Below are 16,351 nucleotides of genomic sequence, written 5' to 3'. Positions count from 1 at the left end.
GGGAAGGGCCACAAGTGTATGGCTAGAACTATTAGGGAAAAGAGCAACTCACTAAGTTTTCAGTCAATCCATAGCCTGCCTACCATCAAGTGCTTCAGTCCCAGCAAGTATGATTATTCCAAAGCCTAAATGACAAGCACAAAGCTAAAGCATGAAACCGAATTCTTCTTTTAAAAAAGTGTTTAGTCTGCTTTACATTTAATAATAGGTTGCTACCTTATTCAGTTTCAGAGCTATGTTTGAGTTATATGTCTGTCTATGTTTCATCTTTTTAATGATAAAAAAGGCAAGGTGACAAGTCATCAATTTAAGAAGAAAGGAAAAGCAGATTTCCCATCATATACCAGAAGAGAAAAAATGTGAGTCACCTAAGCCAAACTTTTTTCCTATTGGTCTGATAGTCTCAGTGACGGTATTACTAAAGGACTCTATAAAGTAATTTTATATCATTCTGTATTAAATTGATACTATAAAAGCCTCACTTATTCAGACCAGTTGTAAGAAAGATCAGTTTGAATTAGTGACCATTCTAACTGTAGGGTATTTTTTTAAAGCCAATGCATTTTTATAATTTACATGACTCAATTTCAGCCAACAAAATGTGGCTTAATGGAATTCCTTAAGAATGCTGCTCAAATCAATAGAGAAAAATATTAGAAGTAGCCTATCTATTTTGGTAAGAGGGTTCTCAAAAAAGGCTTCTCTCTTAGAGATTTTTAATATTCTTTTTATAATCAGATTTATCCCACTAATTTTTCAACCAATGCTTTCTTTGAAATATTCTTATCCCTTACCTGCATTTTAGTAGAGTTCTAGTTAAGAAAGTTTACATTAAATGAATTTTAAAATACATAATCCTTCATAAGAGCAATAATCAGTAACAACTTACAGAATCCTACAGAATTCTAGACAGGCTTCTTTGCAATAAATGTGCCTTTTATTGAGTGTGAATATACAATAAGAGCAATAGGGTCCTCTCGGTGACACTGACATCTGTCCCAAGAGGCAGTTCTCCCATGGGACAAACCAAAGCAACTCTGGCTTTTAACAATAGCTGTGGGATACTTAAAAACTGACCTGGACTGGGCTGATCCAGATCAGTAAGAAGTAAGACACACTCTGACACTCTTGGCTCATATGCTGCAATCCATTTACTGTCAAGGCAGCGAGCTGGTGGACTAGACACCCTTAGAGAGGATATGAGTCAACCAGAGCATGCTCTGATAAAGGCATCTCTTACAACACATGATTCCAGAAGACAGCAGTATGGATTCAAAAATACAAGTATATTTTCCACAACTGCATACTATCAGCCATGGCCTAACCCTAAATGTTCCAACAGCCATTAAGTCACAATTTTAATTCCATTTAGAGAAGCTAAGCCACTAAAAAGTGTTACTAACACTGTGAAACCACGTCTTTGCTGGCCACGTAAATGAAGGGGTCAAAATCTGCCCTGCATAGTGGAATCCAAAGCTTAATGCTTCCACTTAGTCACTAATGGCCCAAGTTCTACACTCTTTGTCAAAAGGGGTTGGGTTCTAGGTTAAATAGACTAGAAGTCAATTTTTCATATATAAAAGGAGACTTTCAATCAGGCCTCTGACATATTCAGGTAAATTTTTAAAATTCTACTTTGCTTGACCAATTAAAAACATGAATAACAAGCTGACATGGCCTAGATGCCAATAGCAACTTATCACAGTGGATGAGAAAATCTGATTCAAAAACACAACTCTTCATTCCTCTAAATGCTAATGCATTGTTATAATTTCCTTCTAAAAATGTTTGACTCTTCTTTCCATTTGATGACTACTGAAGAGATAAATCAATAATAAAAAGCAGTTCATAGACATATCCAAACATAAATCTCAGGCTGAAATATGCTAAAAATAATATGCATATCTCACCAAATCTAGATATATAGTAAGAAAAATATAGATAGGGACTTGGGACAAATTGCTTATCCTCTTGATGTTTTTCACTCATACGGGAAAAAAAAGTGGCCAGGATTAAATGACAGTGTATATAAAGCAGGGGCGGGCCACAATTACTGGCATAAAATATGGCAATAAGTGGTAGCTATTGCTATTATCATGCTGCCCTCTGGTGCAAGCCATCTCCACCACCCTCTGTTCCATGAAGATCTGATTGATTTCCATAATGATAAATCACTATGTAACTTTACCACTGATGGAAGAGAAAGAAGGGAAGTATGGGCCATGTATGTGCGCGTGTATGTGTGTTTGCATGTGTGTGATTTATTTACTTTTTATATCCCAGTTCATTCCAAAAAGAATTTGCAGTGATATGTCACCTTTCCTCTGACTTCTCTATTAAAATGTTCTTGGATTATTAAGTAGGGTTTACAGCAAAGAGCCATGGGCAGTAGATTCAGATTCTGAGATTGTCTGGTTGATTACAGCCTCTTGGAAACAACAGTTCTACTTCATTGAAAACATTTTGCTTTCTCCACAGTAAGAATTAGGTTCTGAGTCTGGAACTAGGCTGTACTTCTAGACCTAATCCAGATCTCAGCTGGGTCCTGAAGGGTTCTAGTGTCCTTTTTACAAGGAAGATGAGATGAAGAAGCCAGTCTCTCTCATCTCTCCTCTGTGCGTCAGTGCAAGACAGTCAGCTGCACTGCCTCTGGTGTTGGGGTTTTACCACTCCCAGCCCCACCACACTCAGAGGTCAGGGAGAAAGATTCACTGAGCCTGGAGTACTGAACACCAGGTCTTGGCTGAAATGTCATACCCATCCAGAAAAGGCATTTCCTGACCTCCCTTCAGATAGCCTGCTGGCCACTGATGTCACACCATCATGTTTTTATCTTCATCAGAGTACTTGTCCCTAACAGATATTTTCGTATTTATTTATCTGGGGGCAGGGGGTTGTTTTGTTTTGTTTTGTTTTTCTATTATCTCTCTTCCTCCCCACTCTCAATAGCATAAAGTCAGCTCTATGGAAGAGCAACTTCATCTGTCTGGTTCAATGCCACATTCCCAGCACCCAACACAATAGAATCCTTGCAGGCACTCATCAAATGTTTGTTAAATAAATGAATGGTGGTGAAGGGGCAGCTTCAGATCCTCTTTCTACACCTCAGCGGGTGCCTGTCCTAACTTCTCTACAAGCACAGCCCCTTTGCCTGCAGCATTAATCGGATTAAGATGTCTAGTGGGGGAACTGACCAGACATTTAAAGGCAGTCTCTGTGTCTCTTTCTCAGGTTTCCCACCTGAGTGTTGATAGGGCTTTACCTTTTGGGAGAGGTCTGTGATACTCTTGAACTTCACCTTCCCTTTAATGAAACAAAATCGATCATCTTCTAGGACAATATTTCTACCATATTTCCACAACACACAACACATACACACAGAGTTCTCATCTAGAGTATTATCTGCTTATTATTTGTTCAGCTACAAAGTTGCACTTTGATTCCTATTCTGTTTTCCCCCTGTGCAAAACCTGGGAACCCTGTAAAAAATGAAGGTGGGGATGTTTGATAGGGCAAGATGGGGGAATTCCAGGACACCAAGCCATAAAACCATTAACATAGACCCAAACAGGTATCTCTAATGCTTCACTATCTCTAATACTGAAATTTGATCATCATTTGCAAACCAGATCTGATGTGATGTGGTAGTTGGTAGTTTTGCAACCTGTGTGTGGAAGTGTATTGTCCTCAGTAGATTCCCATCTCAAACTTGGCACTTAAAAACCATCACTATCACCACTTCCCTCACAAAGAAATTATCACCTATCAGATTAAGAACAGCTAAAGGGAATGACTCATGCCCCTGATCACATCAGGAACTCTGGACATGTATCATATGGCCCAAATAAGGGTGGAAGGACCAAGGTGGGAGGGGATGGAAGTCTTTGCCCTCAGAATCCAACACCACCACCCCTATTCCTGTCCCTACTTAGTACCGTCCCCTTAGAAAGAAAGGCTTTATGTTGACACCCCATCTATAAGAGCAGACTCATCTTAATTAAACATCAGGACTGCCACTGGTATTATCCTGACTTGTGGTGTGTCAAAGATTGTTTACAGTCATATTGAGTAGTAAATTCTACCTACCCTAAATAAAATGGGCTCTATGGCAAAGCTATGAATTATTTCAAATCTTACAATTCTTTGGATATTTATCCATGAAGAATATATCTGTGGTATCTTAATAACTTCCCTAACTGCAATATTTGCAATTAATGAAGGATGAAGTGATTTTCCAAAAATTTAGGTTAGCCAGATATGCTGAAATCAGTGATAAGCATACCTACCATACATTATCTCCTTAATATATGTCAAACTCCAATTCGTCTGAAATAAAATTTTGTATAATTGAATATTGCTTGAAAAAAAATAACCCAGGAGGGACTTAAACATTTTTGTCCTGATGATGCTGTATGATGATGATGATTTGATTTATACTATTTTTATTTTTACTATATTTCAAGCTGTACAAAATTATTAATCTTTATGAGAGGCCACAAAATAGGCTTAAGGGACATTAAGAAATAAAATCTTAATGAACATATTTTCATAAAAATATATTCTGAAACTTTTGATAAATTCAAATCCAAGCAATCAAGATATACACAAGTAAAATTTCAATCATTTTTACAATCATAATCTAGTATGCTAAAACTGTGTTTGAGATAAATATGTATAAAGACTTTCTTGAGAAAAAATAGCAAGGCAAAAATACCCAGTAAATAGCCTATTACAATTCACTGTAGACAAATTGACATATGATGTGTAGTTGACCTCAACCCCTGGAGTTGGACTGGATAACTTTGCATTCTGTTCCAGCAAGAAAATTCTGCACGATTACAAACATGCAGCATGGGGAGCATATTTTAAAATTTAGCACTCAATTTCATTGGGAGTATGGAATGGCCTCCTACCAGCTTCAACATAAAACCTGAGAGAACAAAAGATGGTGAAGAATCCGCCTACAAAGTGGCAGACCTGGGTTCAATCCCTGGGTTGGGAAGATCCCCTGGAGGAGAGCATGGCAACCCACTCCAGTATTCTTGCCTGGAGAATCCCAAGGACAAAGGAGCCCGGTGGGCTATAGTCCATAGGGTTGCAAAGAGTCAGACACGACTGAGCGACTAAGCACAGCACCCTCACACTCACCTACCACTCCCTACCACAAGGCAGCCTATTTAAGGATCCTGTTTGGGTTAAAATAAAGGGTGAACTTATTATTTTAAAATACTGGGGATTCCAAAGTCTAATGCCTTGTTATTTGCATATATATGTTCATTGTTGAACTGTAAGGTAACACCACATGTGACTCTACAGAACTTAATAAATGATCAAAACAGAAGAACAGACCACCCTTCCTAATCCTTACAAGATTTCATAATTCTTAGAAATTTGAGTTTCTGCATCTCTGTTTCTAGACTTAAGGAAAGACAAAGCTGTTTCTGAAGAGCCAGCTAGTTCAATGAAAACAAAGAGACTGAGAGAGGTATTGGGGAAGGGTGTCGGGGGATGGTTGAAGGAAAAGATTGCCTTTGAACTCAAGAGTCTTCCAAACTATAGTACATCTGCATTATTAACAAGTACAGGCTGGATTGTGAACATGTGTGGATGGTCCCATCACTGAAAGTATTTGATCGTATGTATCTACTGAGGAAGCCTGACAGTGCAGTAGCTGGTGCGGGTCAGAGGGTTAGAAGTGTAGGATCAGGGGCTCTATTTCTGCCCTGCTGGGAGGCCTGGCATGCTATAGTCCCTGGGGTTGCAGAGTCTGACAGGACTGAGCGACTGAACTGAACTGGGGAGTTTGAGAGAGCTGCTCCCTCTCCCACGTCCCTCCACCTCTTCAGTAAAATGTGGGTTGTAATAATAACCTGTCTGACAAAACTCTTAGAGGGTTTACTGATAATAGTGATAATAAAACACTTGTAAAATTTAAGTGTCACAGAAATGCTCAATTATTGGAGCCAGTTTTGCCTGGGCAATCAGTTTCTCTTCTGATATCTTTTAAAACATGTTCATGGGTGTGACTCTTTTCACAATGCCAGGGAGTCAGTGGCTTGAACAAATTATTTCTAGCCTAAGAAGGGCAATAGGAAATGCTTTAATTACCATGGTTGGGCTCATGAAATACTTTCACTTAATACTTTCATTGTATCTGGGAAGATAAAAATCATTCCCATTTTATAGAAAAGGAAACTGAAGCCCAGAAGTGTTCACCAACTTACTCAAGGTCATCTGGCCAGACTAGAATTCAAGTTTTCTCACTCCTTGCACTCTTTCCTTACTCCTGGCACTCTTTTGTCAAAATGGGACAGAAAGGCAATTAATTGATAGATTAGCCTTATTTATTTCTGCTCACATGTGTTGAATACTTGCTATATTTCCATCATTAACTCATTTAATTTCCTAATTATGAAGCAGGTACTGTTTCTTAAGGAAACGTTCACTGATTAGTTCAACCAGAAAGAGAGTTCCTTTTACTAAAGTCACACAGCATAACCCTTACAATGCTCTTCTGATACACATCATGGACAGTCTTCTGTTTTAGCTAAGTTTTCACACACACACACACACACACACACACACAACATTATGATGTCCTCAAAAATAGTAATCATATCAATCTTTGAGGCTCATGGCACTCAAAATGGTGCAGAGTGCATTCAGTTCAGTTCAGTTCAGTCACTCAGTCGTGTCTGACTCTGTGACCCCATGAATCGCAGCACGCCAGGGCTCCCTGTCCATCACCAACTCCTAGAGTCCACCCAAACTCATGTCCATTGAGTCGGTGATGCCATCCAGCCATCTCATCCTCTGTCGTACCCTTTTTCTCCCACCCTCAATCTTTCCCAGCATCAGGGTCTTTTCCAATGAGTCAGCTCTTCACATCAGGTGGCCAAAGTATTGGAGTTTCAGTTTCAACATCAGTCCTTCCAATGAACACCCAGGACTGATCTTCTTCAGGATGGACTGGTTGGATCTCCTTGCAGTCCAAGGGACTCTCAAGAGTCTTCTCCAACACCACAGTTCAAAAGCATCAATTATTCAGCACTCAGCTTTCTTCACAGTCCAACTCTCACATCCATACATGACTACTGGAAAAACCATAGCCTTGACTAGACAGACCTTTGTTGACAAAGTAATGTCTCTGCTTTTTATGCAGAGTGCATTACCAATGCTCAATTAATATTTGTTGCTTGAATAATTACAGGTATGTGATTTTTTTGAAAAAATACATGGATCCAAGTTCCATAGCAATAAATATTTCACATTACAGAAAAATGAGAAGTCACAGAGCTCCAATTATTTTAGTAAACACTACATTAGCTGATTACATTTCTTCTTACCATTACTTTAAGTCTCAGCGATACCTTAGAAATGTATATTTTCAAGGCTCAGAATTTGCCATTGGAAAATCATTCTGCTATGCACAACAAGTATCTCTCGTGTGGCTGATCTGCTCACCCAAGCCTCTTTGCCTGATGGCTCCTTACCTGATAACATATTGTCTGTTTTTATTGAGGGAAACTTCAAAGTCATTTCATGCTTGTGCCTATGAATCATCAGATGGTCCTCTGTTGGGAAGCGCTGTCAGACAAAATAAAAAAGGGAGAGAGGAGAGGAGCCATTCAGTTTTATAATAAATATTTGCCATCGCAGAGAAAAAGATTTACTCAGCATTGTAAACGTGACAGGCAAAACAAGAGGTTAGTTCTGAAAAAGTGTGAAAGCATGGTTGGTAAGTAAAATGACAAATTATTTTATGCAAGCACATGTGCATTTATGTCACATTCTTTCTTTGGGAAAGAATTACATGTCATGCCTAATTATGTGCTCTATATCTACAAATGTACCCCATGACATTTGCATACTATGTTTCTGTATATGAAGACGTTGAACACTGATTATCTCAGTAATCATAATTATATATATGATATGTAGTAACAAGACAAATTGCTTTTAATGGTCTATACTCCCTAGTAAACCAACACTTTAGTTTTAATTTTCAGAGAATGACACTATGATTGTCAAAATGCTGTGCCCAAGTGTATTCAATTGGCTGGCTTCAGGTCATATGATGGGATTAGATTTCCTGGCCCTCTTCCGGTTTGGTGGGGCCATGTGAGTGGTTCTGCCCACTGAGTCATGAATGGAAGTGACACGTCACCCAGATGTGAGCATCAACTTCCTGGGGCAAGATCCTTTCCCTTTTAGCATGGCCATTCACAGTGGCCCCTCAATCATCCTAAATCTCTGGAGGATTATGAAGAGCATTTCCAAATGCTAAAAAATTATGACAAATTTCCTGTCAATCTATAATTGAAATGTATGCTTGGGCAACTGAAATCAATCTTTACTGTGTCAAGTCACTGAAGCTTTGAGCTGATTTGTTATTGCAGCAGATCCTAGTTTATCCTGACTCAGACTGGTACATTTTAATAACTAAAATTAACTAAGTATTTGACTTATCAAAGTCAAATGAAAATACAACAAAAGACAATTAGGTCTGCTAAATATTTCTTAGGCTTTGACAATTTAGAAAATCTTTCAGAGCATCCCAGCTCCACAGGATAGTGGCTACAAATTTCAATTACCATTGTATACTAGAATAGAAATCTTTTCTGCAAATAATATAATTTGTATTCAAGGGAATGAGAGGATTCACTAGGCTAAATTCATTGGAATATTTCAAAAGTAGTTCTTTAAATAAATATCATTCATTTCTTTGTCATTTGTATAACATAAATTGGAGAGTATAGAAGGTGCAAAGCATGGTGATAATGCCAGATTTCTGAATACACAGAAGTCTCCATGACATGTGGCTTTTTCCTGCAGGATCATCTATTTTCTTGGTCCTCTAACACCACAGTAGAATGACTGCATCAAATATGTTACAATACCATGTGTGACTTAGACACATAGATTAAAATTCTTAAAGTCTTTCTGTCAAAAGCCTTATCATAATTTTTCTATAATATATAACCAAAAAACCACATGGTAGTAGGCTTCGTTTGCAGCCATTTGGGCAGCCATTTTTGGATCCATAAAACAATAGCCTAAAATAGGATACAAACAGAAAAAAATAGAATATAAACTTATTATATACTAAAAATAATTTCCATAATATATCATAGTAACTATAATTATCTTCCAAAAGAGACAATAGAGGATATCTTGGATTTTCTTTTTACATTTGGTAGGAAAGAAAAACGAAAGTTAAAGTGTTAGTTGCTCAGTTGTATCTGACTCTTTACAACCCCATGGATTGTAGCCCACCAAGCCCCTCATTCCATAGAATTCTCCAGACACAATACTGAAGTAGGTAGCTATTCCCTTCTCCAGGGGATTTTCCCAACCCAGGGATGGAACCCAGGTCTCCTGAATTATAGGCAGATTCTTTACCATTTGAGCCTTTCCATAATACCTCATATTAACTGTAATAATCTTCCAAAAGAGACAATATAGGATGTCTTGAATTTTTTTTTTTTATGTTTGGTAGGAAAAGAGCAGCAAATTATACACAGCCAAAATGTACAGACTGCAAAAGACACAGAGCTGAGAGAGGCCACTGGAACTTAAAACATGGTTAATGCAGAGAGCAAAGGAACACTGAAATTAACACTGGACTCTGTGAGATTAGAAGGAACACAGGAAACTTGTCTCTCCTCACTTGTGGGACACAGTTAATTTATAAGGAGTCATAACACATACACAAAAATCTCTCAGATATTACGAGCTATTCCTAATACAGCAAAGGTTCTTTCCAATTAGGGGAAAGGGTGGGGGAATCCATCCATCACCTCCAACACAGTGCAAGCACTAATAATCCATTCTTACTTCCATTTCCAATTCCCAGCCATCCTTTCTTCTCCATGCAGGTTCCCAGACTATGGAATGAGGCTAAAGTAAATGTCATGATAGACTGATTCCCTAACACCCCACCAGGAGACCCTTGGTATCACTGACCAACCACTATATATTCTTAATTCTAATTTCTTTTCAATTGAAAGATGCTCATATTTTTATAACAGCTTGTCAAGAAAAAACACTTCCACATTAAAGAGAGACATCAAGTTGTAGGTTTATCTTCACATTCAAATTTAGAGGGTGTTGAAAGAAGAGGCTTGGACTTTTACCTTAAAACCAAGAAACTGTGCAAATTCTCATTTCTCATGTTTGTCCAACTATTTCATCAGTTCACTCAGCCTTCTCAAGGAAATGAATGACCTGCTTTCAGTGAAGCTGAAGATCATTTGAAATGCACCCCTTCAACCTTTATTATCACCTCCATCTGAGAATCTGCATTAACTTCATGGGTTCTGTTTCTGTTCTCTCCTGTCTCAGAGAAATGAGCACCCCCATCCTTCACAGGATCCTCTACACCCCTGTCTCCTGAGGATGGACAGTCAAGCTGTGATCTTTCAAGTCCGCACGCTCACTCCTCCTTGCCCTCGACAAAACCCAGCCTGGAGAGCCCTGACTTTAAAAAGAACCTTTCTCAAGCTGCTTCCTTCTCGGGCTACCATTATATCACTCTGCTTTCCGTCACTCCCTAGCACTCTTGAAAGACTCCTCTATGCTGGCCACCTCCACTTCCTCACCACCCACTCGCTCGGTAATCCCTTCCAATCTGGCCCCCAACCGGACTCCTCTCTCATAGGTCGCCGGCAGGCACCCAACTGCCAAACCCAAGAGCCCTGCTCAGGCCTCTCGCTATCCCAGCTCCAGCAGCATCTGACACCAGTGACTGCACGTCTGTAACATTTGTTTATTTATACCCTGCCTGATTCCAAGAAGGAGAAAAGATGGCTTGTAGCAATACCTAAAATAGAAAGGGAGAGCATCAGGAAGAAGTAGGTGATCCTCCAAAAGGAAACAGATCCAGAAAGAAACAAGGTTAAAGCTGAAATGCAAAGCATTGGGTTGTCGCTCTCAACAGGGGCAGTTTAGCCCCCAAGGGGACATTTAGTAATGTCTGGAAACATTTCTGGTTGTTACAAGTGAGGAGTGCTCATGGGACCTAACAAGTAGAGGTCAACAATGTTGCTAAGTATCCCATAGTGCACAGGGAGGGCTTCCCCAGCAGCTCAGTGGTTAAAGAGTCTGCCTACAATGCAGGGGACACGGCAGGAGCCATGGGTTCAATCCCTGGATCAGAATGAGCCCCTGAAGAAGGAAACGGCAATCCACTCCAGCATCCTTGCTTGAAAAATCCCATAGACAGAGAAGCCTGGCGGGCTACAGTCCAGGGGGTCGCAAAGAGTCAGATGCAAATTAGTGTCTAAAACAACAACAGCAATCCTTTAAAAGCGCATTTTCTTAGTTACCCCCATCACAAAGGCAGAATTGTGACTGAGATTGAGCTTGTTATCACTCACAGACACTATCTGAGCCTTTCCATGCCAAGGACAAATGGAAACTTTCTTTCACTAACAAGTAGTTCGCAAAGGCAGCAACTTAGCGACTAAACACCACCACAACAGTGCATAGGGAGGCCCCCTAACACCATCACAACAAAGAATCATTCAGCCCCAAATGTCGGGAGGGTCGAAAATGGGAAATTTCCACCGCACTGTCCAACAGCCACTGTGCACTTTTCTGACTTATCCAAATGCTGGATGCAGCTAAACCTTCCTTAAAGGCTCTCTCTACCACCATTCACAACCCTGGAATATCCTGGAACCTTAACTCTCCATGAATCTTCTTTGGCCTTTGGTAAATCTCTTGAGGATCCCTTTCCTTTAAATGCACCTTCTGCAGAGGAAACCCCATTCTCCTCTCCCAAGTAAAGTAAAACCCCCTATGATATTTTTCAGGGTGACCTGTGCTCTCCTTTCATAGAATATTGCAGTTCATTAATTAATTGACGATGTGATCATGTGTTCCACAGATGACAGTTAGGCTAGAAGCTCTGTGGGGGCAGGATGCATGTGTTTTATTTACACAGCCGACCCCTGGAAAGTGTGTTGAGTGTCTCAAATTGAACAAAACTTAATGACACATTTTCACAGCCAAAGCAAAGCAAACTACTCAAATAACTGGATTTTTTCTGGCTATCAAAACTCCTCCTTAAGAAAACTAGGTGGAAATCAGTTTTAACTTAGATAAGGGAACTTTCTATTTCACAGTGGAGAGTCATGGTCTAGCAGAATTTTATCCGGTACAACAACCTATCTGTGTCTTCCCAGTGTTTCCTATTTCAAAGGGACCTTCAAAACCAGCCCCAAATAGTTGAATTTCAAAATAATTCTCTCTGCTGCTTTCCTTATTTGTAGAGTAAAAACCAGCGTTCACACAAAAGCCCTTGCAGAATCTACTAGAACCCAAGCAAAGGATGCTGGTTTCTTAGCCAGTGTCTGATGTCACCAGCAGCATCACAGGGCAATAACATTTCATGTTCCCATGGCATCTTCCCCCCAGGAAGCTTCCAGAACCCTCCTCACACTCTCTGGGGAGATAAAATGAAAGGGTCCTTAATGGACGTCACCTCTCATTGACTCACAGACATGGTTCCATACTGTGTCACCAATCCCACAATATAAACAGACAAAAATATGGGGCTTGATTCCACTTGAAACTACTGGGCATTTTAGAGAAAGAAGAACATAGCTAACCACATGCCTGTGCTCTGAGTTCTAAGCTTGCTATTTATCCCATAAAGTGAAGATCTTGGCGTGAGAGCACCATGTATAGTCATTTTCCAATGACTAGAACTTGGAGACATCCAAAGGGTCGAGAGTAGAAAAAGTCTCCATCAAGTTCCAAAGGGAAAATGCCAGACTCTGATTTTAGATGATGGATGTTTCCACTTTCTTTCAAAGACAGAGGTTCTAGTATAGTAATAGCTGAAGTCTTCATAGCAACAGTGGACCTTAATTGAGCACAATGTGCTGGTCCTTCACTAAACACTCTACACATAGAACCTCATCTAAACCTCACATCTAACCCACTTGATAGGAACCCTGGAGGCCACAAGAGGGTTAATCCAGCACAGCAGGCCAACTTGCTCTCTTAAAGATAAGTGGGAAAACTGTGGGTTCTAGAAGAGTCTAGGAGTTTTATTTTACTCAAGTGGGAAAACAAAACAAAATCAGATTCAGTCTCTGATGGTGAGCTATTTCACCAGTAATCCAATGGCCCAGAATTTAAGCAGCTATTGTCAAAGCAGGCACCCTCTTTCCCCCAGTCTGAAATATCAATCCTGAACATCTGGTGGGCAGGATTCGGCTGGCTTACTTCCCGGGGAAAGTTATGGGGGGAAAATAGCCAACACCAATGTATCACAGAGGCTGGGCGGGAAGTAGTTCAAACTATTCAAAGTGGAAAATGATGATGATGGTGGTGGTGGTGGCAGTGGTGAGAATATCTGGGTATAAGAAGGAAAGCCAGCAGCAGGCATGATGGCCAAGTGAGAGGTGCCTCCCTGTGGGAAGGCACTGCGTCCCCTGCAGGCAGAGCAGAGGACCCCCCACACTCACCTGGGAGCAGCCTGGGGCACTGCAGACAAACGGCCTCTCCTGCTCCAAATTCATCTTGGATTCCTCATAAATCTGAAGGGTCAGGGAGAAAGGGAGGAAGGAAAACAGAAATTCATGAATATCTCCTGCTTCTACCTGAGAAACATGAGAAAAGCAGTGGTTCAGAGCCCTCTCCTCTGCTAATTCCCGCATTAGATGAGGAAAACATGAACACGAACAATAGGTCCTGCCTGGCTGAGGTTTATTAGGCTCCCTGAAGTCTGAGTTCCTATTATATTTTCTCGAATGCATATTTACTGCACTTTGAGGGGAAAATTGCCAACAAAATGCAACTCTAAAAATGTCTGTTACAGCAGAAATTCTGTCTGTAATAACACCCACCAGGTGTTATTTCCAGGTAAGACCCCTCACCTGTGCAGGAAGGTTCCTAGGCAAAGATTGCATCAGTCCTTTGGGGTTGGCTGCTTAAGAGAGCAGGAGGAGGGTAGTAACTGGGCAATCATCAGTGTGAGGACCAACCCTGAACATCAAGTCAAATGATTCTCCCATGATCACCCCACTGAGCTGAGTATGAACAAGGTAGCCCTACTGCCAGCTTAGCAAATGACCCTGGCGGTGAGTCACAGCCTTAACTTCCCTTTCATTTCAGGCATTTGATGATACCTCAACAAAAACTATCCAAGTTGTGCAAGGGTGAAATCAGAAAATACAAAAAGCATTACCTTAAATATTCCGTCAATTTGGTTTTACAGGCTGATTTGAAATTAAAATTAGATTAAAGGGACTGCCTCCCTGATCTACATAAGCTATCTGGAATAAGGTAGCTTTGCAGGGAAAAACCTTATGCTATGATCACAGACATATGTTAAATTATAGTGGGGTCTTTTCTTAAGTAGGGCTTAGGTTCTAAGGTAAGTTCATTAGGCAAAAATCGAGTATAATCAAAATTATCTCAGCAAATCCCCCCCAAACCAATAAAAGTACAGTATACATGATTGTATAGTTACTAATCTATATAGCAACATAATTTTTTTAATATATCATAAGAAGTACTATGCAGTTGAAGTTCCACAATTTAAATAGTTTTCTAAATCATAATTTTCTTTTTGCCAATTTGGAACTAAGTTTAAATAAGCTCCACATGCTGCTGGTGGGACATGGCTTTATTATAGAACTAATACCTACTGTTTTGTCTCTGAACAAAGGAAGTGATGTGCCTCCTTAAAATGCTACTTGTAAGTGATTCCAAGAGTCTCAAGTCACCTTCACTCTTGAAAGAGGAAACTCGGCTTCACTCATGGAATAGTTACCCTTCATCCAAGAAAACTCTATCATCTTGCAAAAAAAAAATTTTAATTTGTACATCATTACACCCTTTCCCAAACACTAATATATCCACATATATTCTTTGGGAAATAGAGGCATACTTTCACTTTTCTGAAACACAAAGGGAAAAAGACTTGCCTTAGATAACAATCCCAGTCAGATATTAAATAGAAAACAAATTTTACAATGTAAACTCTCTTCACATAACTATTCATCCTCATCATACAACTTTCAGCAAGTAATATCCTTTCCACTCTCCATTTGAAATGACTAGTCACCTACCAAGGCAGTAATGTAGCATAATTTTACAGCTTTATTGTTTTATGCATATTATTTTTTTTACACTATTATATTTAGATGAAGAAAAAATACAAATATCTTTAGAAGATTTTTACTTGTTCTTGTCTGAGCAAAGTCATGAGCAACTAAAATGACTTCTCACATCTCATTGTTCAAAGATTTTGCCATCACTTATCCTAGAACATCCCTCCTCATCCCTGTGAGCGCTGACAACTTACTTCTAAGCCTCCAAATAAAGAGTGACTTTAACACTGAGAAAATGATTTTGATCCAAGATAAAACTAACAGCAAGGCAATTGGGTTATCCATTAATATTAAATATGCCTTGGTTTTCTAGTGAACTTTTTAAAACACTTTCTTGGAATGTTTCTATCTCTGTGTCTATGATCTGCCTGACCATTACCAGGTCACTCAGTTGTTTCATACCTCAATTTCCCATCCTTAAAATGGGAATGTGAATATCAGTCTTCAGCTCCTTCATCCCTGTGTCACATAGACAGTTAGGGATCCTTTTACAAGTTATGGAGAAAGGTCTGTGTATTTAAGTGTGTGTGTTTGGAAGTGGTGGGAGGAGATTTTGTGGACAAGTATTATAGAACCTCACTCTAATATTAACTATTCCTTACATATAAAACGGAAGTTGCTATAAGGTAAGTCTTTCTTGGACATCATTTAAGAACTTTAGCTGCTAAGGTAACCAAAGAATGCCAGTATTAGTCAACTTATTAACCAATATTAAGATTACATGACAGTAAAATGAAAAGTTCGAAAAAGTGCCATATAAATACAGGTATGGCTTACATTTGAAAGAAGTAATGATGATAATTAATGTCCAGCCAATAGAAGTGGTCAAGATTGGAAGTGCTACTGCTGGAGGTTAAAGGGATTAATTAACAAACTAAAGTGAAGAAAGAGACTGACCAGGCCTTGTCACATCAGTATGACAAAGAAGTATTTTTCAACTATATTCACAACTCTATCCCAAACCTTAGTCCACCCAATGCTGACTTTTCCCATAAATTCAGGCCCTTAACAGTATAGCTAAGCAATTCTGCTTTATGTCAACATGACCTACCCTATTTTAATTATTGTGGATAATTTGCATATGCACTGCAGTAAATATCATGGTCATATGATGCTAGTGGTAGGAGACTAGAACAACATTAAGTTGTTTTTTTTAAAAGTTCAGCCCTATAGATTTACACTGTCTTATCAAGCCTTCATCATCTGAACACCACATTTAGAGG

General features: G+C 39.4%; 1 protein-coding gene across 3 annotated transcripts in view; it reads right to left on the bottom strand.

Moving 5' to 3' along the window:
• Nucleotides 1-16,351, bottom strand: part of CREB5 (cAMP responsive element binding protein 5) — a 432,361-nt gene that overhangs the window by 341,983 nt on the left and 74,027 nt on the right. For all 3 annotated transcript variants that reach the window (XM_070467861.1, XM_070467869.1, XM_070467873.1), the window contains exons 2-3: nt 13,479-13,550; nt 7,494-7,587 (exon numbers count right to left, since the gene is read on the bottom strand). In XM_070467861.1, the coding sequence (XP_070323962.1) occupies nt 7,494-7,587; nt 13,479-13,532 (148 nt within the window). In that variant the 5' untranslated portion in view covers nt 13,533-13,550. The remainder of the gene's footprint in view (nt 1-7,493; nt 7,588-13,478; nt 13,551-16,351) is intronic.

This window comes from Odocoileus virginianus, chromosome 1 (assembly GCF_023699985.2).
Source record: "Odocoileus virginianus isolate 20LAN1187 ecotype Illinois chromosome 1, Ovbor_1.2, whole genome shotgun sequence".
NCBI lineage: Eukaryota > Metazoa > Chordata > Mammalia > Artiodactyla > Cervidae > Odocoileus > Odocoileus virginianus.
The sequence above is the reverse complement of the archived record's forward strand: the minus strand, read 5'-3'. Positions and strand labels throughout refer to the sequence as shown.